General features: G+C 34.2%; 1 protein-coding gene and 1 long non-coding RNA gene across 8 annotated transcripts in view; both read left to right on the plus strand.

Moving 5' to 3' along the window:
- REPTOR (repressed by TOR) overlaps positions 1-10835 on the plus strand; it is a 152709-nt gene extending 141874 nt beyond the window's left edge. For all 7 annotated transcript variants that reach the window (XM_067116206.1, XM_067116207.1, XM_067116200.1 and 4 more), the window contains 2 exons: positions 1067-1317; positions 2092-10835. In XM_067116206.1, the coding sequence (XP_066972307.1) occupies positions 1067-1317; positions 2092-2258 (418 nt within the window). In that variant the 3' untranslated portion in view covers positions 2259-10835. The remainder of the gene's footprint in view (positions 1-1066; positions 1318-2091) is intronic.
- Positions 10836-21609: 10774 nt separating this feature from the next.
- LOC136845578 (uncharacterized) lies at positions 21610-24610 on the plus strand. Its single transcript, XR_010855192.1, has 4 exons — positions 21610-21682; positions 22054-22369; positions 23761-23961; positions 24444-24610. It is a non-coding gene; the product is annotated as an uncharacterized lncRNA (long non-coding RNA).
- Positions 24611-25021: the final 411 nt, after the last annotated feature.

Raw genomic sequence — 25021 nt, forward strand, 5'->3', positions numbered from 1 at the left:
AAAATTGTAAATTAAAATTAAACAAGTAAATCGTGGAAGTAGCTTGATTAAAAAAAAAAGTTGAATAATTTAGAACTGCAGACCAAAATGTATTGAGTTGTCCGGCTAAGTTGTAAGTAGCACATGCCTACAGAACTTCAATTTTGCTGCTAATCAGCCTTTGTCACTCTGTTTCCTCCCTCAGTAAACCAATAATAAGTACTCAGGGTAAATATAATTAAAATAGTTCTTGACACAGTACAAAAGATGATCAACTGAAAAAATTATTGTCAATCCATAAATCAGAGTACAGTATAGTGATGATCATTCAAATAAATGCCTGAAATGGCTTGGTTATATACATATGGTTTAAGATGTGGATTTCACTCTTATTTAAACTTACAGTTGGTTTGGGACACATAATAAAAATTCAGCAAATATTTATTGACATCAGCAAGATCTCACTCTAGAAGCAGTATGGGCATCCAACTTTAGTTTTAAAGTTAATACAGGTATGGGTAAAGATGTCATCTCATGAGCTCTGACTTCAAATTGACATACTTCACCTTCTGTCAGATAGTTACTATCCTGAGCCAGGAAGAATTATATTTCTTATGAGAGGTCTCATAGTTTATTCTGTGGATAAGAAAATTAATGAATGACAAGCGTTGGTATAGGTACCATCAGTAAAGCAAACATCTGGGGAACAATGAACAAAGCAGTTAACAGTTCCTCAGAATGCAAGCATTATGAAACTAATTTTTTCTTTCTGACAGACAAAATACTGGGGCAACCAAGGAATATTTTAGGCAAGAACATAGACTTACATGTAAAGTGAATGGGGTTATGATAAAATAATGTGGTTTATGGGAGTTTTTCAGCATCAAAGCATGTGGCATTGAATATGTTATGGATGTGCATTGGTTTATTTTGATTAGAGTAAATACTTGAAACTGTTTTATAGAGAAGAAATAATATTATAAAGTTGTGTAATTTTTTTGAGGCTGTAACTTATTTGTAAACAAAACATTTTGTTTGTGATATTTTGAGGCAGAGTAATCATTGCTTTCTTATGTCAAATTTTCAGAGCCTGTCGTTTAAAGAAAAAAGCTCAGCATGAAGCCAACAAGATTAAATTGTATGGTTTAGAGCAGGAGCACAAAGGTTTGCTGATGTTGATTGAAGAGGCACGTTCATTCCTTCTGAAGAAAGTTGAAGGTGGAGCAGCTGGTGCACAAGTCACTGCTTTACATCTCCAAGTTGCACACGAGTCTTCTTCTCAGGGTCAGCAGGCACAATTTACGCAGACTTTGGAGAAACTTGTGAGGATGAAGAATAGTAAGTTATGTGCAGTTTAATGAGTAGTTGGGCAATTAGATTTTAGGAGGTGAGGGGAAAATCTGATTCAAAACTCATCTGTAGTTACACACACATTCTATTCTGGCTAACCACATATGAACATATAAATCATTTTATCGCTTACTGTAAATTTCTCTTTCATGATAGAATGCTGGTTGCAGTTTCATTATGAAGCCAAGTTTGGCATCTTTCAAAATTAAGAATACATAATTATATAGTCAGAATGATGAGCTGAAGTTAGTTGAAAACAGAAATCTTGGTACTTTTCACATACTGTATAAGTATTAGAAAGAACACAAAAGACACTTGTAAATTCCTTAAGCATCATGAAAAAGTATGATGAATCTCCATTTCCCTGTATATTGTTGCTATACGTATATGCCAGCTTTGGCATACAGTATAACAAAAAATGAGGAAAAACCAGGAAAAATAGACAAACATTATTGTGATTGTGTGATTTTGACTGGTTTAGTTATAATTCTCTTTGAACAGTGTGTTTGCAGAGTGGATAGAGTTAAAATATCCTCAACACTCTCCAGAAGCCTTCCTAAAGTTACCCAACATCAAAATATTGAGCATTAATTTATTTTCACAAGGGATTAAATTTACATGACATAACATATCTATAAGTAGTGTAAAAACCAGAATATTCATCAACTGATGCACAGCACTTTGAAGTGCAATTTATAATATTGAATATTTAATATATTATGTTTTTTGCATTGAATATTTAATATGTTATGTTTTTTGCAGGACAAAGAATCGCTGGCCATACTACAGAGTTTGTCAACAAAGTGATAGAAAATTGTCAAAATGGTAACTCCACTGGAGGGTTAGAAGAACTAACTAAGACATTTAACAATACTAACCTCACTACCAGTCCAACATCAAGTCTCACTGGGGGTTTCTCTCCACATTGAAGGCATTCACCTGCAGAGAAACACGTCTGTTGAGTTACAGATCAAGGTGCTGTTTGAAATGACATCTCTTTGCATCTGCATTCAACAAGGAGCAGAAGAAAAGATGTGATCATTTTCCTATAAACTTGAAAGTTTATATTTTATCATATTTATCCATGACCCTTCTTAGTTCAGGTGAATCTATCATAAGCTACCATTTGTATGGTCTTCAATGCAATTCATAAACATAGTTTTATTTAGGTGTAGGACATAAAGTAAATAATACTTTATTCATTTAAGATAATGCATGAAGAATCAGCACCAAGTTAAAGTTTCTAAAATTTGGTTTTGAAATTCTCTTTGGTAGAAATGGTGGATCAGGCTCAAGGGGGTTGGTATAGCTGTACCTCTTACAGAGATTGTTAAGTTAGGGTTAGTATAATTCATGAGAGAAGGTAGGGTTAGCTAAATTCTGTTTATGCTTTCCCATTAAAGATGTAGGCTGTGACTGTCAGAGATGTGTTTGAATAGCCACAAAATGTGGATGTTGTTATATTTTTAGAATGAATCTTGGAATGTGGAGGTCAGTACAGTTAATAATCATCATATAGCGTGTAGTTTTCATAGCTGTGTGTGCATGCCTTCTCATGCACGTGAGTGTTTGCATATATATTGTACGTATACTTGTGTGTCACATTTTTATGTTGATATATATAGCACTTGAATCTCAGTATATGCCCACCATTTTATATTGTGTTTTCTGTCAAGTATATACTTCTAGAAAACATTAAACTTTCGATGACTTAAAGATGACCCCTGAATGTTTATGTGACTTTTTATTTTAGGACACTTACTTGGTATGAGGAAAGAATTGACTATGCCACATGAACCAGCAAGTTGATTGTGAAGTCAAGCTAGAGTTTTTCTTACACCTTGAAAACTATGTTTAATGAAAATACAAGCTCCCAGCTACTAGAGTTGTCTGTTTATTGATAAACTTGCTTTGAGGTTTATACAGAACCTTTTAAAGTAAAGTTGAAGCAAGAGTTTTGAATGTAAGAGGTTTTCGGTTACATATTTATGCTTTTCCATATTTTGTAAGGGAACATGGTTTGGTGATAAATCATTTATTGCATTTACATTCAGGTAATGCCTGGTAAATATATTAGTTTTAGAATGGGTTTTTTTGCTGTTGTATATCAAAGTATAACCTTTTGAATAACCTTGTTTTTGTTACTGGTTTTGAATTTTAATGACGGCAAAGGAAAGTGGTGTCAGTATATTTTCCATATACATCAGTTGCATTTTGGTCTGAAATCATTAGTTTGAATATATAAATGCATTGAACAGAGATGGAGTGCAATATTCATGGTTTTAGATGGTTTGACAACAGGATTGTTTCTGATTTGCCTAATTTGGGGATTTCTAAGTCTTGACAAATGTCTATGTAAGTTACATAGATAGTGCAAGTTTTGTAATTCTCAGAACTTGGAGGTTTAATAGCTGACATGCTCTCATAAATACAAAATAAAACTTGGAAAAGAACTCTACTTGTGAAACATGAAATTTTTGAGGAATTGTTTTACATACTAGTAATTACAGTTGCCAAATTTTTTCATTGTACCCAAAGTATATTGAAAAGAAAAGTTGGGCAGGAAAAAGTAATTTCAACGTAACAAAAGAGTATAATATTAGATCAATTTTTTGTTGGAGCTGATGAGCGTAAAGTTTAGCTAGTATAGAAGAAATAAATTCTTTTTACCTCTCTTTTTTAAGTTATTTTTGCTAATTTTTTCACATCTTTTATAAATAAATAAATGCATAACTGTGATTCAAGTGTTAATACATACAGTATTAGTACATATATATATATAAATTTTGTATGTGTACATCCAGCATATATGTTCCAGATTTTTACATTCTCTTCATCAGACCAGTTGCAAAATCATGTTAATTTAATTATAATTCAGAAAATGGCTTATCTGCAATAAAAGTGTAAAAGTGGAATAAATTCATCCATTGGCATGTGCAGATATTTTGTAATATGCATTGTATGCACATTTCATATGAGGAAAAAATTATGTTCTAGTCAGCTATCTGTATCACAATATGTCTAAATATTTTGAAGATACAAACTTCAATGAAAGGTGGTAGTATCTTGAAAATTTAATATTAGATTGCCATTATGTAATTCTGGTTTGTAATGGTTTGCCAAGTTGGTTATGGTGAAGGGTCAAAATTTTATACACCACAGCTTAACATCTGAAATTGTGTATGTTAATACCCTGTGTTAGGATGGCTTAATTTACTTTTAGGGTCATAGGCTTGAGGTCACATTACTCTCGACTTATTCATAGGCAATACAAAATTAAATATTAAAAAAATTTAGGAATCTTAATTAGCTGACTTTTCTAGAAACTAAGTTACAATGCCAATATTTGTACAGTACAGTAGGTTTTGTGATTTTTTATGAATACAGTACGATTTTGTGATTTTGTTATATTTTATCATTATTTTAACATAATTGAATTTATCAATATGAGATCATTTCTGGTTTAACCACTAAAAGGAAAGCTATTTGTCTTTTTTTACAGTTTTTTTCTATATATGATAACTTACAAATGGCTTATTGTTGCAGCTTTGTTATACTGTTATCATTAAAAACTACATTTATCATTTCTATTTTCCTTTTTTTCATAACTGTTTGGAAGGTGATCTGTAGCATTCCTTTTGGTTGATAATTATATTGTAAGTAATCCTAAGGATAAAAAGTAGGCTTAATTCCTGTTGAACTGAAAAAAAAAGTTCTGTACATGTATGTGTGTGTTAGTTCTGGCATTGCCATTTTTCCCCAAATATACAATTCTGTTTTATATTTTTGTATACTGATGCATAGGAATACACATTTTAAAAAACAAAATTTGTTCTACTTTGAAAAACCATAGAAAGAAATTGTTCACCAGCCTGTGTTAGTGAATTTGTAAATAAATAACTCTATGACAAAAAGTCTTTATTAGTAACAGTAACATAGCTTCCATTTGCAATATTAGAATCTTGTGTGTTGTGATAATAATGTTGCTGATATCTTTTGACAGAATATGTAAATGTAGACTTCCAAAAATATAGCATGAAGATTCAACCTGAGAATGTAAGGGGCTGTACCTTTATAGATAACGGGATGTCGCATCCAGCTAGGTAGGAGCTGATGACTGAGGACTGCCATACATGCACCTTTGTGCTCCAGCAAATATGCTTGAATGGCAATGAAATTGTTAAATTTATTCATGGGAATAAATTTTCAAAGGAAATAAAACTTTGGAAAATAACAAAAAAGCAAACTCAAGCACCTTAAAAATCTTGTGAGATAACCATTTACTCTGTTATCTCTTTTACTCTAAGATAGAAATGACTTAACCCATGTATTACTGACCATGGCATTGCAGGCCTCATACATTACATTTTTTCCATAATGCTTCCCATTCACCCCTTTTAATTGTATTATGATGACAGCGTGCTGGTATTTTTTTATGCAACGTAAGCTGTGATGTTATTTTTTCATGTATTTCTTTAATGTGTTGTCTTCAACTGGAACAGGAAATTTGATTTATGCGAATCTAAAACCCTCATAACTTGACCTGTGATACAAATTTTTATAGTCAGAGAATAAAAATAAAGTGTACATAGGATTTCAATATTGTTCATGTTTATAAATAAACAGCTCTTTCTTTCTTTCTTTCTTTCTTCATCAGATAACATAAAAGGGAAATAGTGGCAATCCAAATCTAACGCATTATGGATGAGTTTGTGTACCTGATAATGTAGGTTAGAGTTACCTGGTGCCTGTCTAGTCGCACTAATTTTGTCGGAGTGGAAATTACATATATATATATATATATATATATATATATATATATATATATATATATATATATATATATATATATATATATATATATATATATATATATATATATATATTGAGCTGTTTCTCATAATAGGAATTGCTCGAAAGGAAAACAATTTACTATATATATATATATATATATATATATATATATATATATATATATATATATATATATATATATATATATATATATATATATTATCACACACATACATACATACGCATAAACAGTGTATATACATGTGTTGGTTGTAAAGATGCTTTGTAAAATTCTTCATTCTAGTACTTCATTGGCTAACTTAATTGTAATTTTTGGATATGGTATACTGTACAGCTCAATAGTTTTAAGGTAGTGGATTTGCATATTGATTGTACAGTAGTATATACTAATGTTAAATGTTAAACTCAGTCATCGACAAAAACCTTGGTATCGAAAAGAATGCTACTGTGCATTTTCTTTGTCAAAGTTTAATACCCCTGCTGTATTTGCACCTACTTGAATACGAGTTTATATACTGTAGTATCTTTGCCTTTTTTTTTTTTTTTTGAGTGGACATTCAGTGAAAGCATTAATAGTTGCAAAACTTTTTATATCCTTTGCCAACAAAGTATGTTGCTCCATGTGAAAAATGATCTTTTATGGGAACTGCCACCACCTTTGAAGTATTTGTAATGTTGAAGAAAATGCAGACAAACGGATGAAAGACAGTGTTATTGTTGGTTCTCTTACATAAGGAAACAGGAAAGGAGCAACAACTTGTTAGTACTGTATTACATTTATTAAGGTAATTAATCAACTCCTGGTACTTTCACATACAAAGGAGCAAAGCAGTCAAAATATTATGAATGCATGCAGACTTGGACTTAGGACCAGATAGTAGATTAAAGCTCTGTAGGAACATTTAACCTTTCCCGCTACATGCAATCACGACAGATTTGACAGCTTTTAAAAGTAATAGAGTAAAGATGGTGTAAATTAAAAGCAGGGACAATGGCAGACTATTAAATACAGTGAATAAAAGGTGCTTGTTATCGTATACCTTTTTATTCTTCTTTGGATGTGACAACTTATATACAGATAATTTTTTTTTTTTACTATAATTGCATGAAAAAGCTTCTGAAATTTCTTAACAGGCTTTTTTATAAGTAATTATTACCATAATGTTCATGTTTAGTTTTACCTGTTTTAGAGTCTTTAGATTTCATATATTTTAATAACGTTCAAATTGACATGTTTGTATTTGATTTTGATTTGCTTATGTATGTGCAGTAGCAAAACATTTAGAAATGTAAATTAACTGAAGATTTTATACATTTTATTATTTGAAAGGAAATCTTTTATTACGTATTATCAACACTATAGCTTCTTCCAGCAAATATGCATATGGTTAAATTTTAAAACTTGTTTCAATTAGAAAATTCTCTGTTGTAGTCTTTACTGATGTTGAGGAATAACTGCATGTTTCATAGTTTGTTTCTGACGTCAACATTTGTTTGAAGCATTAGCACTTGTATATGCTGGAATTAATTGTCATGTGGTTGGTCTTATGTACATCAGTTAATTGGATATAACTGTAGCCCCTGTTATTTTTTCATGTATGTACTTTAATGTACAGTTATCTGGTGGTTTGGTGATGTCAGAATATCTCCCCCCCAGCAGTTTTCACATCCTAATGAAGGGAGCATTTGGTAATGTAACTATACTTATTATATTTTCTAGCATTTCTAGCAAAACTAAGGTAATAGGACATTCTCTCTCTCTCTCTCTCTCTCTCTCTCTCTCTCTCTCTCTCTCTCTCTCTCTCTCTCTCTCTCTCTCTCTCTCTGTTTTTCATGAGTTTTGAATACTGCTTTCCATTTGTTTGAAAATTTTGTGGAATGTTGCAAACCTTGTTATAGATATCATTATTATTATAAATAGAAGGGAAGCCCTTGCATTTAGAATGCACTAAGTAGTGTTAACTTTCTTTTTAGACAGAAAGTTTAGTTTGTTGAATTGTTTTATTATAATCAGATTAAAGTTTTATACTTTGTGTTTCTTTGAGAATCATTTATGTGAATGTTAGAGGAACTATGTAGAGAATTTGGTGAAGGGGATAGTTTTCCTAACCCCCTTTTTGATTTTGAATAGAGTGACCAGTACAGTGTGTTGGTGGCCCTGCATCTCATGAAGTTAGAGATATTTACATACATACATATATATATATATATTATATACGTATATATTTACTGTATATCAATTTGACATATCCTTTACTGCATGCCATAAAAGGGTTTGTGGTGAATTATATATCTGTTTGGATGACAGTGTGTACCCACTAACTCGTGGTCATTTCCAAGCATATTCTGTCTGGCAGATGATTTTCTTGATAAATATTATAGCATTGCCATTATATTTGTAGAACCCTAATTGTTTGAGTGGCTGATGGTCAAAAATGTGAAATTAACATTTCACTCTCTTCCTGATGTCCTGGAAATTGTGGAAATGTCTTGATTATTCCTAGTGACACTAATTTGTGTTACTTAGTTTTTTGTTGGTTTAGTGTTCATTTTTATCTTTTTATGTAAATATTGAATTTGAATGAAAATGATCTGGAAGTTTTGCAAGATCAGACATGAAAGCCACCATTCTATAGAATATATATTTATTTTTCAGCAACCTCAAATGTCTACTACAGATCAATCATCTGTGATATGAATTCAGGTTTAAATATATGTCCATATAAAAATAAAAAAAAATAAAAAAAAGACAAAAGGTAAAAAAATTGGAGGAAATTTAGGGTGAAGTGACCAAAGCCTCATATATATAGCTTTTGATGTTTTCTGAAATGACCACAACCATTGTAACTATTAATCAATTTCTACTGATATTCTTGAACTAAGCTAAGGCATACACCAATTTAGATTTGCCACTTAATATTCAATATTGATTGTTCTCTGCATATGTAGAGGCTTCTTGCTTATAATCTCTTCAGCAGACCTCACATACTAAAGTGATGTTAGTGCTTTTGTCATGTATAATAGGAGGTCCGAGAATTCGGTTTTGTAAGTGGTAAAACTTGAGTGAAAAAGTCACGTGGGTTTATATCAATGAACAAGGTATTTTGCCAAAGTAATGCCATGTTAGTTTTCATGGCATACTTTGTCTAGTTGTAGCTGTAACTTTTAGGCTTTCACAACTACAGTACAGTCATTATAAACATTCTCTCTCTCTCTCTCTCTCTCTCTCTCTCTCTCTCTCTCTCTCTCTCTCTCTCTCTCTCTCTCTCTCTCTCTCTCTCTCTCTGACACACACAATTCTGTTAAGCAAAATGTTGGTGTTTATACATAATCATACTACTACTGAAAATGGGTAACGCAAATGCAGTCATCGCAAAAAGACAAACTCATCCAGCCTTATGGCATTGTTTTTGCAACACACCCACGTATCATAATACATTATGTATATACACATTAGTGATCATCTGTCACTTGCAATATATAGCAGAATTTTTTTGGCTAAGGCGGATGTCTCAGTTCATTGAGGAAAGCTCTGATTCTGTGGAAGCCTTTGTGCCAACAGTTCACGAACTGTTAGGCTGACGTTACTTGTGTGGTTTTGTCATCAGTCAGATGTTGCCTTTTCAACCTTCATCTATGGAAACAAGGTTGCTCTGTATGACTGGCACCAACAGGAGTGTCTGGTTGTTGCTTGCAATTCCGCAGCAGTGACTTTTGTTGACTTTATATTCCTTCATCTTCAATCCAGGTAAACTCCCTCTATTTTCTTTTTCTTGGCAGAGCTGCACAATGTAACTGTAGTCGTTGAAAAGCCACACAGCTGTTTTGTGTGATAGTTTTTCAACTTTCTTGCATTGCAGTTTTTAGGTACAAAGTTGGTGCTGAATGTTTTTTCAGATTTTTGTGATGCCAAATTGTTTTTTTTTTTTATCAGAATTTTGTAAAGCTAAATTTTGTGACTGTACTAAGAGTCCTGTTGTTCAGTGGCTGCTGTTATTGGAAAATAATGCGGGAAAAATGAACCGTCACAATTGACGCGTAAATGAACTGGCTTCTGATGCCAGTTGCGTTTTGTTTGTTTTATTTATTTTTTCTTTGTATTTTCTCACCCTTGATAAGATCCTGAAAAATTCAGCTGATTTTCTAGACTTGTTATGTCCAAACTCTTGACTCATCTGTATTACTGTTACAAAAAATATGTATATATGAACATTATTTTTATATTGCTTTCACTTCTTCAGAGCCTCTTTAAAATTGTGGTTAAGCACACTGTAGTCTTCTTATAAACTGTTCTTTTTGGTTTTGTAAGTCACAGTTGACTCACCTGATGTTTTCATTTTATTTATTTGACTGTATTTTTATCTATCTGAAATTCGTAAATGGGATCTTGGTAGTCATAACATATATGATGAGAAGCTTCTCACTCAACATAGAGGACATGCGATCCCAGTATTACTTATCTCTATATGTCTTATTCATCTCTTGTTTGTAGTCCTTTGCTATGTTTTGGGGGAACATGGTTGAGGTGTTCTTTGAAATTATTATTATAATTGTTATTGTATTTTTATTATATTGAATTTCCCTTTTACGCATTATGTTTTAACTTTATTCTTTCTCATAAATAAACCTTTTCCACCCTGTGCACAGAACTGTATATCATATTTAACTGAATAAAATTAGTATACAGTAATGGTAATTTGTTTTTCTGTCCGCAACAAAGTTTCCATGCTGTGTATAGTTGAATTATCAAAACTTTTTGTTCCTACAGGAATGTAAACCTACGTTTTCATTAATTTGCTGGTTTTATAAAGACAAAATGTTTAGTGGTCTTACATTTGTTATCAGTACTATTACTCAACAGTGTTAAATGGCAGTACACCTCAACGACAAAAGCAGTGGAGTAGTTTTTCTACCCCAGCAGGTCCAACCATCCCCGCAAGGCTAATTCATGAAATGATTTCCTGTTGTCAGTTAGTGATTTGAACCGATCTTGACTACACTGAATTTGTTTGAGGATGATTTTCGTCAACATTCTTTTCACGTAGGGGACTGAAGTACCTGATGTGATCAAGCAGAACTTAATAATAGTGTCGCTAACGAGGTAAGTGTTAGTGTTCAGGTAAATCTGCCAAGGCAGCAACTTACTAGAAAATGCCAGTATTGCTCCTCACCTAGTAAGACCCCTCTTGTTGGTCATTACTCTTTTTTGGATGAATCTCATATTTTGAAAAGAAAAAAAAGTTAAAACAAAATAACAAGTACGGAGTATCAAATGAAATGGTAAGAGGCAACTCTCCCATAAAACAGGCTGAATGCTCGAATATCGTGTTTCCTGAGCCATTTCATCCAAATGAAAGAAAACGGAGAGGAAGAGAAGAGACTGGATTTCTAAGTAAGTTTTGCTCAAATTCAGTTTCAAGTTGGTCTTGGCAAGATACTTGTTCTGAAGACACAGGAGTAACTTCTTTTCTTTAAACCTAGAAAATAACCTCTCGAAAGAACGGTCATTATACTAAAAAAGGGGGTTGAATGGTTAACTGAAACAACCACAAAGGAAACGAGTTGGATAGTGTTCATAGTCCATAACTTTCTGCAATACACCAAGCTATGCCTGGGACGTATAATCAATAAGAGTGCATGCTCTTTCTCGGGTAAATATGCATGCCTTTAAATAGCACGAAGTACTAAGTAGAAAAACCAGTCTTCATGTTATAAATCATTAAAATCAAATTCACAGGATAACCTTTGCCACCGGAAATTATAAAACAGTACTGAGAAAATACAGAAATGTAAAATAGCTTATGCCTAAACCTCGACAGTGCAAATGGTGCTACTAATAAGCGATGCGTTAAGAAAAAAGTATGCGCAGTATGTAGATTAGAATATCATTCCACACACTGGAAATGCAACAGTCCTAAACGCATCAAGCTCTGGCTCTGAACATTACAAAGTTGAAGGTGTGTCAGTTCATCATAATACAGAACTGACATGTAAGCAAGAACTGGTGGTTAGAGAACTAACTGACTTGACAAAAAAAGTTCTCCAAACTCAGCATTTCTTATTTACAACACAAATGAACACCCAAAACAAATAAAACAAATGAGTTGGGAAACAGTGAATGTCGTGCATGCAAATCATTTGGAAGCACCATCAACCGTAGATTTTGGTAAAGGAAATAACGTGAATATAAGAAAAAAAACTTACAGGCCCATATTTGGCTGAAAGCTTCCATTCCCATGTCCAGCAGTGGCTGATGTGGTCGTATCCTAGGACAGAAGGTACCCAGTTTACGTCCTTCAGCTACCATGGTGGCAGTGTTGGAAGTGAGTTATGGTTGAATACCGGCAGCCTCCTATATTGGGTTTATCTGCTTCCAGTAATTCTGTTGCTGCTTAAACTTTGTTAGTTGCTGAGCTAATGATGGTGAAGACAAGGATACTGTTGCAGCTTGGCTTCCTGGCTCTCTCTCTCTCTCTCTCGTGTTCCTCAGTCACCATAATGTTAGCCTTTTGACCCTTGCTGATAATATCCTTTGCAACACAGAACCCTCACTGATCACTTTTCTTATACATCGACCAACGGCACGCAAATGCACTACCTTGAATTTCAAACTTCTTTTCGTTGCTTTTAACATTCATGTTGTTTAACGTCCAATGGGGACCGTACCACCTACAGCGTGCCTTCCATCGTGCTGCCAGTTCTTTGCAGTGACCCTTCTTAGACCTCCACCTGAGATGTTTTCTGTCTTTACTATTCATGTGTTCCCATTGGTCTCTTTCCTCTTATCAGTCTAAAATCTTTGTTTAATAATAATAATAATAATAATAATAATAATAATAATAATAATAATAATAATAATAATAATCCATGATCAATTTTGAATATCAATGTTTGGGGCAAAAGAATGTAATACTGAAACCTTAAAGTTTTTCTAGTTTTTATGGAAGAGTTATTGCGGGGTCAGCAGATTAAAAGGTGGGTATATCTGTTCGTCTTTTGACTCTGGTCAAATTGGTCTGTTAATTTAAATCTATAAAATAAATGTAGATTAGAGACTTCCATTCTATGTTTGTGGCTGAAAGATCCCCAGTACGATACAGAATGACTGAATTTACTCGTAAATTTCGGACGTTTATCTTCTCCAGCTTGAAAGATTCACAGTCGAACTCTGTATGATATGACGTTACTGAAGTACTCAGACTCAGAGTAAATACTTGTAAGATACTTAGTTAGTAGTTACTTACACTAGTTCATTGGTCTTGAGCAGCGGTAGTGAGCGGATGTTTTTGACTGGTGCTCCAGAGTAGGAAGCGAACAAACACTCATTTTTTATTACTTTAGCTAAAATTGGTTATGGTGTACTTGGAAAAAACCAATTAGTAGAAAATTCGTTTATCAGTGACAGCGCATTATGGCTTCTAAACTTGGAACGTTGTCTTGTCATTTTTGCCGATCTGATGAAGGAAAAGCTAAGGATTGGATAGGATGTGAATGTAATTCGTGGTATCATCGGAAGTGTTTTCCTTAGATGGCATCAGTGAAGATAACATCAGGAAATTGCTGTGGCTCTGCCCTAGATGTAATGATAAGCATCATTCGATGATGAATTTTTATGGATATGGAAAATAAACTACAAATGATGACCGATGATCTCCAGAGGTGGGGCGTAATGATTGCTGAGCGTGATGCTGTTATCGCTGAGCGGGATGAACAAATTGCTGAACTTCGGAGAATGCACCGGGAGTCACATTATGAACTTTCTTCGGGTCATTGACGCAAGGATTGAGAATATCATGAAGAAGATGGAAATGACAAGAACTGAAATGAAGATGGCAAAACCTGGCATGGAGAGGAAAATTTACGCAAGCATGGTCGAGGAAAAACATTTCATAGTGACAAAGTCAACAGAAGCTTCTGGAAAAATGATTATGAAGAAAACTGAAGCAGCTAATGCCCTTCAGGAAATAACAAATATTATTAAAACTAAGTCTACCTCAAAGGATAATGCTGTTATCAATTTTGTCAATGCAAGCCGCAGAGATGAGGCAGCAACCAGGATACATGACAGTGTTGAAAGTGCTAGAACAAAGCTGATTGGGAAATCGAAATAAAAAACAGTGACTTATAGTGTCTATGATGAGGAAGATGATATGGTTGATGCGTTAATTGACAGGAACCACTTTCTAAAGTCTATCCCCCATGTAAGGGCAAAGATAAAATATATGTAGTAAACTTGCTGTAGATGGGACTACCCACTTCATTCTAAAATGTACACCGAGATCCGCAAGGCTATACATGAGAATGGTGATAAGGTTGCCTTCCAATGGGTAACATATATCATACGTGACAGATTTCATGTGGTGACCTGTTCCTATTGTCAAAGGTATTGGCATCTGGAGATAGATTGCAAAAAAAGAGAGGAGAGAGTCTGTGGTAGCTGTGGTGGTAATCACGTAACAAAAGATTGCAACTCGAGTAAAGTAAATTGTATGAATTGTTCGAGACAGAAAAGACAAGACACCGCGCATCGGGTGAACTCGCGAAACTGCAAAGCTTTGGATGCGGAAACAATGAGAGTAGCTGCCAACACTGACCATGGATATGATTTTAATGTTTTATAATGTGGATCTGTAAATACTAAATTTCGGTAATAAAAAACTACAAATTAGAGGGTGGATAAATGAAAAGCCTCTTGATGTATTAGCGGTTTTTGGGAACTATTAAATGATTATGATACAGCTATGATAAATGAAATGACGCCTTGTACTCACTTTCTTTCACATTCCGGGAGAAGATAGGTCGGGAAGAGGAGCTGCACTTTGTTATTAGCAACTGTTCTCATCTTGAAATTATAAAGAAAATCCGCGTAATTTGTTTTGAATACATTGAGGTAAGCCTCAAACACTTAGATCATTTGTTGATGTCTATTGGCCTCCATGGTCAAGTGTGAATGTGTTTAAATTTAGCATACTTTTGGAAATGATTGACAACTGCCTCAAAAGTGTATATCTCTGGGGACTTTATTTTATGGATGGATGATCCAGAAGGCTAATGAGTTATTGGAATCACATCGATTGGTTACCAATGTTGAATGTGCAACACCTCGACTGGACACACATTAGATCTGGTTTTAAGTGACTCAGAAAATAACAATGTATTGGATATTAGTGTGGAGGAAAAGTGCAATAATAGTGTTGAAGTGGCAGTTAATATAGGAGTTCGCCGTATAAACCAAGATCTCAGAATGTGCCTGTTTTATTGCGCATACAACAAGGTGAGTTTGCGGGTCTTGCAGAGCGCCTACGGCCGAGTGTGACCCTAGGAAAAAAAAGGGGGGAATACGCTGTAAACAGTAGGTACCACAGCTCAAATCAACCGACTTCTGCGTATCCGACACCTTTATCATCAGTAAGTGTTTTGTTGATAAATAACTGGTTTATTTACGAATCGTAAGTTTAAACCTAGCGGTCGTTTAGCAATCAGGGATGCCAATGTATAAAATGTTAAATAATTTTAATGCATGCTAAGGAAACATTATTGCTTATCTATTAAAATCAAGTAATAAAGATACCATAGCTTTTTATTGGTATTTTACTTAATAAACTCCCTTCTATGCATTGATTTTACAAGTTTAGAATATCATATATTTGTATTTCTGTGGTAGTCATGATGTCTTTCAAAACAAACTTCCGCCATTTAATGTATTGCCAGAAGTAGTTTCCTAAGTTTCTTGTAATTTTCGTTACTTTTAGTGACATAATCAATTTATTTTTGAAAAGACTAAATTTAAGATATAATATCAATTTTTTTAATTAGGATTTTAATATTTGAAAGTTTTTTTATCTGTCATAATTTTTATCAAACTTTATGTTTTCAAAAAACTACCACTTCAAATTTAGTTGCCAGATAGCCTGTTAATTCAGGTTTTCACAGTTCCTATCTGTAACCAATAGATGGCGTTAGAATGCACTTTCGAGAGAGTATTTTATGTCGATTCCATTTTCTGAAATGGATGTAGACGGTAATTTTCAAACTCTTGCCCGGATTTAAATTATTACACTGCAACTGAATTGTCGATGAGTATTTTAATTTATGTTCTAATTTCCCCACAGAGTTTCGAACATTTGGTTTCAGATGGCGTGAGAAAGCCCTTTCATTACTTCACAATGTCCAAATTTAATTTCTCAAGTAAGTCTGTAGCTGTTACTCTTACAGTTAATTTTTGGAATTCTGGTTCGATATCTCGATGTTGTTGGGTCAAAACATCCACGGAAATGGCTTCATAAGACTGCTTTATTACATATTAAAAATTTTACTAATCGCAGCGTAAAGAAACAATCTAAAATTTTGAACTGGCATGGTTTGAACAGAGGGCTCCAAAGAATTTGGTTTATTATATTATAATTATCGACAGAATTCGTATTCTTGGCCATTCAGTTCTACAGAAAGGAACTCAGCTTCGCAAAAGGTAGATGTGCTTGACAAGTGTTCCTACGAGTTGGGTGCAACTAGTTGTGTTGTAATTGGAAAACCAATGGTTGAAAATACGAAGGTAAAAATGAAACTGTATTATGGCTAGCAGAAGGCAGGAATAACGCATATATTTAAGCCACACGAAGTTGGTGGTCCCACAGATTGCTTTCAGTGAAGTAGGACCAAAACGAAGCATACTGTAAGTAGAAAATCGTAAATCAACTGATATTTTTGTACAGTTACTTCCAGTTTTAAAAGATAGTTTTTTTTATTCTCAAAAACAAACTGTAAACAATTCAGTAAAGTCTGATAGTTTTTATTCATCGTCCGTTACAAAGAATGTACATTCTCTAGAAGCTAGACTTTATGTAACAGTTTTCACAATACAAAGTGAATATATCATTTTAAAATAGCAGTTTTTAGGCTCAACAACTTACAGATATGCTCGGAATGTTACGATAGTTACGTTTTGTAAAGGGTATCATGCTAGTGATTCCAATCTCAGCTGTGTAAAGCATTTTTTTTATATGAATCCTATGTCAAAGCCAAATTTCTTTAAAGTTGGTATTTCTTTATAACTGCGTGAATCAATCACAGAATAAGCGAAAGAAAAGCGAGTTTGAAATTCTACGAGTTTTAAATTGTAAGCCATAATATTTTTTTTATAAGTAAATTCATCCAGGCTACTGAATCTTAACCATTATTAAGTCTTATGAGATGAAAATATTATTGTAAACTTAAGTTCAAAACGTGATTTTATGATATAGTTCCCAAATGAAAATACTCATGAAAAAATTATTGTTTCGATGAAAATCTTTATCTACATAATCTGTTTTGGAAATCATTAGCAGTCATCTTACAAAACAGCGGGTCAGTTACATTTTTTGTATCACCATGTGTTTTCAGAACATGAAATCATCCTACAATCGTTAAAGTGTGTAATTTACGTATTTAGACAACTTTCTATCTAGTTTTAAACAGAATCAAAATGTCGTATCTAACATTTTTGGTTAAATAGTTTATTAAATATCCTTTGTTTGTGAATTATTTTGTTATCAAACAAGATGTCGCTAAGGTCTTGATTTTTGACGTTTTGTGTTTGAAATGCATCTGTATTTTATGATTCCTTGCTTTGTCTCTTAGCCAATCAGGGGCCGTGTTCGTCTCCTTGGCTCGAAAAGAACAGAATGGACTGGGCTGTGATTGGCTGGAACTCCGTCGAAATTTTTGATACCGTGCAGTCTTGGAATGATTTTTTCAATATCATAACAACGTTTTGATTTGTCTGTCCAGTACTTTGTTTCGTGTAAGCTTATGTTCCCGGTTTTGTTAACAGGTATGTGTGTAAAGCTTATATGATGGGATCATTTTGTTTATCGAAATCTTAAGTGATGCGAGTCAACTATGTGGAAGTCAGTCGCTTATATTATGAGTAGTTTTCCTGCCAAATTTTATCTTGGAAAATTTAAGCTAAAACGTCTTTCGAAATGAAAATGCAGTCGCGTGTATTTTGTCAATAATGTTTTGGAAACCATTAGAAGTCACCTTACAAAACAACGTAATTGGTTTTTGTATCTTAAAAATATCATTTTGGTATGTTTTTAGGAATGGAGACAACTTTCATCATTTTAAAGGTTGGTATCCTTTTCGAAATAACCCTATGGTAATTTGTTTTAGAAAAGATGATGTTGGTATTAGTTATTACAATCACTTGTGTTTGATAATTTGTTTTATGATTCTGTTTGTCTCTTAAATCCCGTTCGTCTCCTTGGCTAAAACACATGGACTTTTTAGTGATTGGCTGGCGGCCTGACGAGAAAGGGATTACATGGAGACTATTAAGTAGGGTTTGATTTGTCTGTCCAATTTTGTTTCACGTACTTTATGTTCCCGTTTTGTTAACATATGTGCCATAAGCTATCGATGGGATCATTTTGTTTATCGAAATCTTTGAATGATGCTCAGCTTTAATGGAAGTCAACAGTCGGCTTTATATTATTAAGTAGTTCTTTCGATGTCTACTCTCCAGCCAAATTTTTTCTTTAACAGGTTACGTCTTTTGAAGGTGCAGTCGCGTATATTTTGTCTATGTCGTGGAAAGTAATTGGTGTCGGTATCTTAAAAATGTGGCATTTTGCGTGTTTCTATGTTATTTTGGAAGGATGTTGGTATCAAAATTTAAAGTAATTTTGTTTTAGAAGCTCATGTTGGTATATTGCAATACCCGAGATAATTTGTTTTAGAAACTGTGGTCATAACCTTCGCTAAGTAACTCGGCGGAATTTTCAATGTAGGAAGGCAGTTGCGAGAGTTACATGAAGTATTAACTGGCGCTATTCAGGAGTGTTTCTCACGTACTGTACATTACCGTTTTGCATGCGCCATATGCTTCGCTTGGTAGCCTACTGGCCAAATGAGGCCTTGAATGAACCATGGATTCAAAAAAGGCTACTAGGGTGCGTTAAATGGTTGGTTAATTTTTCTAGGGTACTTTTGGTTTAATTTCTGAAATAATGGTTTGATTGCAAGCAATGAACTTAGTTGGTTTTCACACTTACTGTTAAGGTAATTATTTCGGGATACTTTGCTACTTTGCTCTGCCGATCTTTTGTTTAATGGTAATGAGTATTGAAAGTTTGTAAACTCAACAAAATCCTTCCATGTCTTTTTAAATTATACCCGTTAAGGGAAGACGATGGATGATTAAAACGTCAGGATTTTTAGGTGGTTCCTCGTGAAGTTTATGTAAAATGACAATTTTCTTAATGGTAAAGTTTCCTGTACTGGTTACAGCGCAGTACAGTACTTAGGTACGCATTTGTACGTAGCTGAACTTATTTTCGAGGATGGGTATTCCATTTTTATTAGCCAGTGAGAGCAGTACACCGACAGTAGGCCTTGCTAATGAAGGTTTCACTTGTTCACCTATCGCCTATCGCCACGTAATTTTTTTTTTTTTTCTAAAATATCGTTGAATGGACGTAGCCAGGATGACGAGACGCCCTCAGTTCACAAAATGTAACAAAGTTGCCTTAATTGTAACACTAAAACTTTCAGACCTAAAGTGACATTTTTCCTTTTATCTTTTCGGCGTCCTCATTTCTCAGATTGCTATGACCTTCGGTACTGCAAGAAGGGCGGTCGGCCGATTATCATGTTCCACCATTATCCTTCTCCCATGCTCCCCAAATAGGCATTTTTCATGGTTTTCTTTACTCATTTTATTTTTTTTCCTAACCGTAGACTATTCAGTTCCCCTTCAGTGTATTAATTCAAATGTTTTTTTGGCAGGGGTAAAACACTACATAACTGGTACTTGAATATCGGTCAGTAACCTTATCTAAATGCAAAGATAAGCAGCCTTAATATTGACTAGGGTATCACAGTACTTACTTGACTGAGAAGTGTATTTAATTTTTTAAGGTAAATGTTAAGCATTACTCAGGCTAATGCTGATTTAAATGCTAGACTTTGTCTCTCAACTACGAATAATGGTAGAGAAAGCAATATTCCTCATGTGCAGACGTTGCTTTTAAGTATTAATACATAAAATATACTAAGTGAAAATGTAATTCAATGTTAGTGCATCATTGAACTTTGGTAGTTTCGGGAATTGTTCCACGGTGGTACATATGAATCAAACTAGATGTGAATAAGTTTCTGAGCAAGCTTACGTAAGCATACCCAAGGTATGGCTTCTTATTTACTAGTTTATTTTTTCCGCAATGGTCCGCATTCCTTTAGGTGGTTTTATTTGTGGGGTATTAATTTTTGTTTTTGTATTAACTTTATCTTTAGTTTCATTGTTAATGCAATTAGTAATTTTTCTTTTTCTCTCCTTTTAAGGACTGATCTCGTGGAGAGTAACATACTTCTATTGGACTCTTTATATTCAGAATTTATAATGTTTAAGTGACATCAAATTTTAATAACACTTTCAAGTTTGAGAAATCGAATACTTTTGTTTTAAGTTTCTGGACGTCAAGATGAAGTATATGGACTAGTCTGTAAGAGTAGGCTGATCTTGGTTCTGTAAAATTTCTCATTTTTAAATGGGGAAGTCTGAAAATATAAAAGGAAGATTGTTTTCGGACCTTTTAATACCTGTTGTAACTTGAATGGTAAAGTAATGACATTACGATGCAATAAATTATTCGTATGAAATTAAATGCGTATACGCTGTTAAAGCAATTTTTGTCAATCTTCCCACCTGATTTGTTACAATCTAGGGTAGGGTAAAAGGCCTCTTGCTATCACAAAGGCAGTTCTACTAGACACATCATTCTATATCGTGTAAGGTAAGTGACCGCTGTTTATAGTAAGATAACTCATGTTTACTGGGAAAAAAATAAATTGGCTAGTTGGTCCAGAAGTTTGCCTTGCTAGGCAGGAAACCCAAGAGCAAATTTCAATATTTTTCAATGTTATGGCCGAGAGAAACAGTTTTAGACGAGAAGCGTAAAAAGTGTGAATGATAAAAGTATTGGTGGTATTGTATTGGCTGATGTCAGAACTTTCAGCAACTTATACCTCAAAGGAAGACCCAATAATGTACGGTGTATTACTGCCTGTACTTACTTTCGTAACTAAATTAGTTGAAGTGCACTATTTCCCGTAAAATAATCCTTAACTACCATTTTCGCTCACGTTGGCTCGTTAACCTAGTGTAATGAGTTCTTATAACGAATCTGTTGAAGCTAAACTAATTGAAAGTTGAATCCAATAAAGATGGAAATTTTTCTAATTTTTTTAATGCTTGAAAATTCGCGGATGATTTTTGGTAGTAAATTTTATAGTTTACCATGGCTAGGTTATGGTTTTTTAAATTATCGCCAGTTTTGAGTCCGTAACACATATTTGTAACACTTTTATGCACTACTTCCAGACTGGAAAATGGAGCTTGGCTAGTAGTTAGATGCAACAGATCTATGATGAGCAGCCGGCAATGATTTACGTACCTTGTTAATATAATGAGACTTGCACTTGACCTCACTACTAGGGGACTGGTTAATTCGGCCCCGTGAGATGCGGAATAGATTAGAGAAATTACCTTCTACTGAGAAAAGTGAGTGTTGTGTGGAAAGTTGTTTGCTGAGTAGCAAATAGGAGTTGGTTAAAGTTTTTTTGGTACTGAATGTTTGGTGTCATAAATTTGATAAAATTTCCATGAGTTGCAAAAGTGTAATACAATACAATGTTTAATTTTTTCAGGATGTGGTTTTGTTCTCCAAACAGGATTTTATATTTAAGATTAATTGTAATTCAGAGGTGTGAATAGTTTTTTTTAAAAAATAGCTAATTAGGATAAAAAAATTTCACCTGTAGATCAATTTTCAGTGGATAACTTAACTGAAGTGTATCGTGATTTTAGACAGGCCAAGTTTTAATGTAGATTTTGTGAATTTGAAATTTATATTAATTGCAAAACTTTTTCAGGATTTGTGTGTACGGTTAACACGTAGTGTTTGCTTCCAACTAAGTTATCAAGTCGTTTTAGAAGTTAACTCTCAGCCGTGAGATGTGCTGTGACTCTTAACGCCATGGTATCCCGACCACTGCCCTAACGTCCAGAGACCACAGCTTCCTTCGTGCCCTCGAAAGTTGATGCAATGTTCATCCTAAAGGATGCCCAGAGAAATTTTATTTAATCCATCCATGGAGAAAATAATCAGTCTCAAACAACCCTCTCATCCACCCTCACATATCAAGAGATGCCAGATCTACTTCTCGCCGAGAAGTGCTGAAGTGTAAGGTAGGTCCTTAAAACTAGGTTATTTGTCAGATACTTTACAATGTACTTCGGTGAACTTGCATATTTTTCTTAATCGAAGTTGGTTTTGTCAGTTAATTTGGGCGTGCAGTATATTTTTCTTAATCGAAGTTGGTTTTGTCAGTTAATTTGGGCGTGCAGACCACTTGATAAATTTGGTGAAATTTGTAAATAGAACGTGTAGGCTGATTTATAGTATACGAGAAATACTATTTGTGCATTTGCTACGTCGACAGCTAAAGGGGAATTTTTAGGAGAGTTCCATTCTGTTGGCATAGAATATTAACAAGGACTTTTCCTTGAAATAACTTATACAGATTCAAGAATCCCACCTCCCTTTTTAGACTACTACATTGAAGTAAGAGCGACGACTAGTAAACATAAAAGAAATCCTGAGTGACTGAACTGCCGTACTAAAATAATTTTTCTTCCCCCGTCCCCCGCCCGAGTATGAAGTCTATAATGTAATGAGGTATTTTCAGATTACGCTTAAGTACAAAATGCAGTGTTTCTATATAGTGTAAGAATATTAATCTGAGCATCCAAAAAACCAGCCCTCAATGCACAACAATTAAACTTCATGTTAGCGACAACATAAACTGCGTGGCGTATTTTTAGCACTGACAGCAAAGCTGCTGAGGGTCTCACAAACCAGTTTTTTTTTTTTTTTTTTTTTTAGATCAGTAGGTCCATGAATTTTTCTTTGAATAGCCTAAATTTTCAAGGTTCCCAGATGAATGTAGGCTTCGTTAATGAAAATTACCTTCCTAAAGTGTAATCAGTGGTAAAGTGTTTAGTTTTCAAAATCATAGTGGTGATCGCTATTTCACGAGTCCGTACTGGTGGAGTGTTAGTGTTATCAGTATAGTGTTTTTCCATGTCTCCTGTTTTAAGTATATATACATAACAGGCAAATTTGTGGGGTATTCAGACTGTAGTAAGATTGCACATTATTTTCTAACTGGGACGCCAGAATGACGTTGTCAGTGTTTAACGTAATATGCTCAGGAACTTGACAAATTTAGTTGAAAACTTTTGACGAGTTTGGCATCCTTGTGTGTACCTTGTTGAGAGTGTTTAACAAATGTGGTACAGTCTCAAAGGAGGGTAATTTAAAGTAAGGTAGTGTTCTACTATGAGGGGTTGAAGTTGCCTGTGTTGGTTTTGAGATTATTATTGGTTAATAAAAAGGTTTTTTTTATCAATTAGTTGGCTGAAATTTATCCAAAAGCTGAAATTTATCCAAACACACTTTTGGACTAAGTCAAGTAGTTTGTCGTGGAACTAGGAACAGTCAAACCTAAGGTGGAAGTGAATGTGTGGGCGGATACAGCGTATTTTATGATGTACTAATAAATCTTGAACTGTTTCAGGCATAATTAAAAACTGATGACCTGATTTTGTCGGATAGTCGTGTAATAATTTCTTGAGTCAGTGACAACGATATATGCAAAGGTAGATGTTGATTTATTACTCGAGTGACACTGTTACCGGCTGAGCAATGTGCTGTGCTTTCAGTGACGTCCGGCAAAAATGTGCTGTGCTTTCAGTGACGTCGTCTCATCGGTTAAGGGGTAAGTTCTGACTGTTGTTCTGAAACTGTTTCTACACAACACTCTGAGATTACCATTAAGATGAAAAGTGCTCCAGTTTAACCCGGTTTACAGTGTTTTGCTCCCTGAATATTATAAAGTAGTGCTGAGTTTTTACTTACAAATGGGCGATAAATGTAATTACCTTGGGTTGGTGTAAAATTGTATATATATTCAAAAACACACACTATGAAAGTGGCACGTTGAGTACGACTTGCTGCATTGGGCATTCCAGTTTATGAATAATTAAATTTCTCTGTATAGGATTTATTTTGGGAGGGGAGAGGGGGTTTAATATCTCTATAGCTATAGTTTATTATTTTGGGAGGCGAGAGGGTTTTTTTTATCAAGGGAGGTTTAATAAGCAGTTTCATTATTGATTTTTATCTTCCAGAACGGATGCACTGAGATTCTCTGATTCGGGACTTAGTACTCAAGATTCATTGTTGATTTTTATCTTCCAGAACGCTATTTAAGATGCACTGAAGTTTCCACTCCATCTCTGATTCGGGACTTAGTACTCAAGATGCAATGAAGTTACTCAGATTTGGGATGATCTTACTCAGGATGCATTGAAGTATCTGATTTGGGATTTTCCTTCTAATCAAGATGCACTGAAATCTCTCTGATTCAGGACCTTTCTAGTGAGTCTAGATATTGATTCGGGACCTGCTACTCAAGATGCTCTGAAGTCTCCACTCCAGAGATCTGATTCGGGAGAAGTCTCAAGATGCACTGAAGTGTCTCTACTCCAGAGATTTGATTCGGGAGAAGTCTCAAGATGCACTGAAGTGTCTCTACTCCAGAGATCTGATTCGGGAGAAGTCTCAAGATGCACTGCACTGATTCGGGAGAAGTCTCAAAATGCACTGAAGTCTCTAGAGTCAAGATCTGATTCGGGAGAAGTCTCAAGATGCACTGAAGTCTCCCAGAGATCTGATTCCTCAAGATCTCTCCACGGAGATCTGATTCAGGAGAAGTCTCAGATCAAGATCCACGCCAGAGATCTGATTCTGGAGAAGTCTCAAGATGCCATTCCTTC

The sequence above is a fragment of the Macrobrachium rosenbergii genome, chromosome 14 (assembly GCF_040412425.1).
Source record: "Macrobrachium rosenbergii isolate ZJJX-2024 chromosome 14, ASM4041242v1, whole genome shotgun sequence".
Taxonomy (NCBI): Eukaryota; Metazoa; Arthropoda; class Malacostraca; order Decapoda; family Palaemonidae; genus Macrobrachium; species Macrobrachium rosenbergii.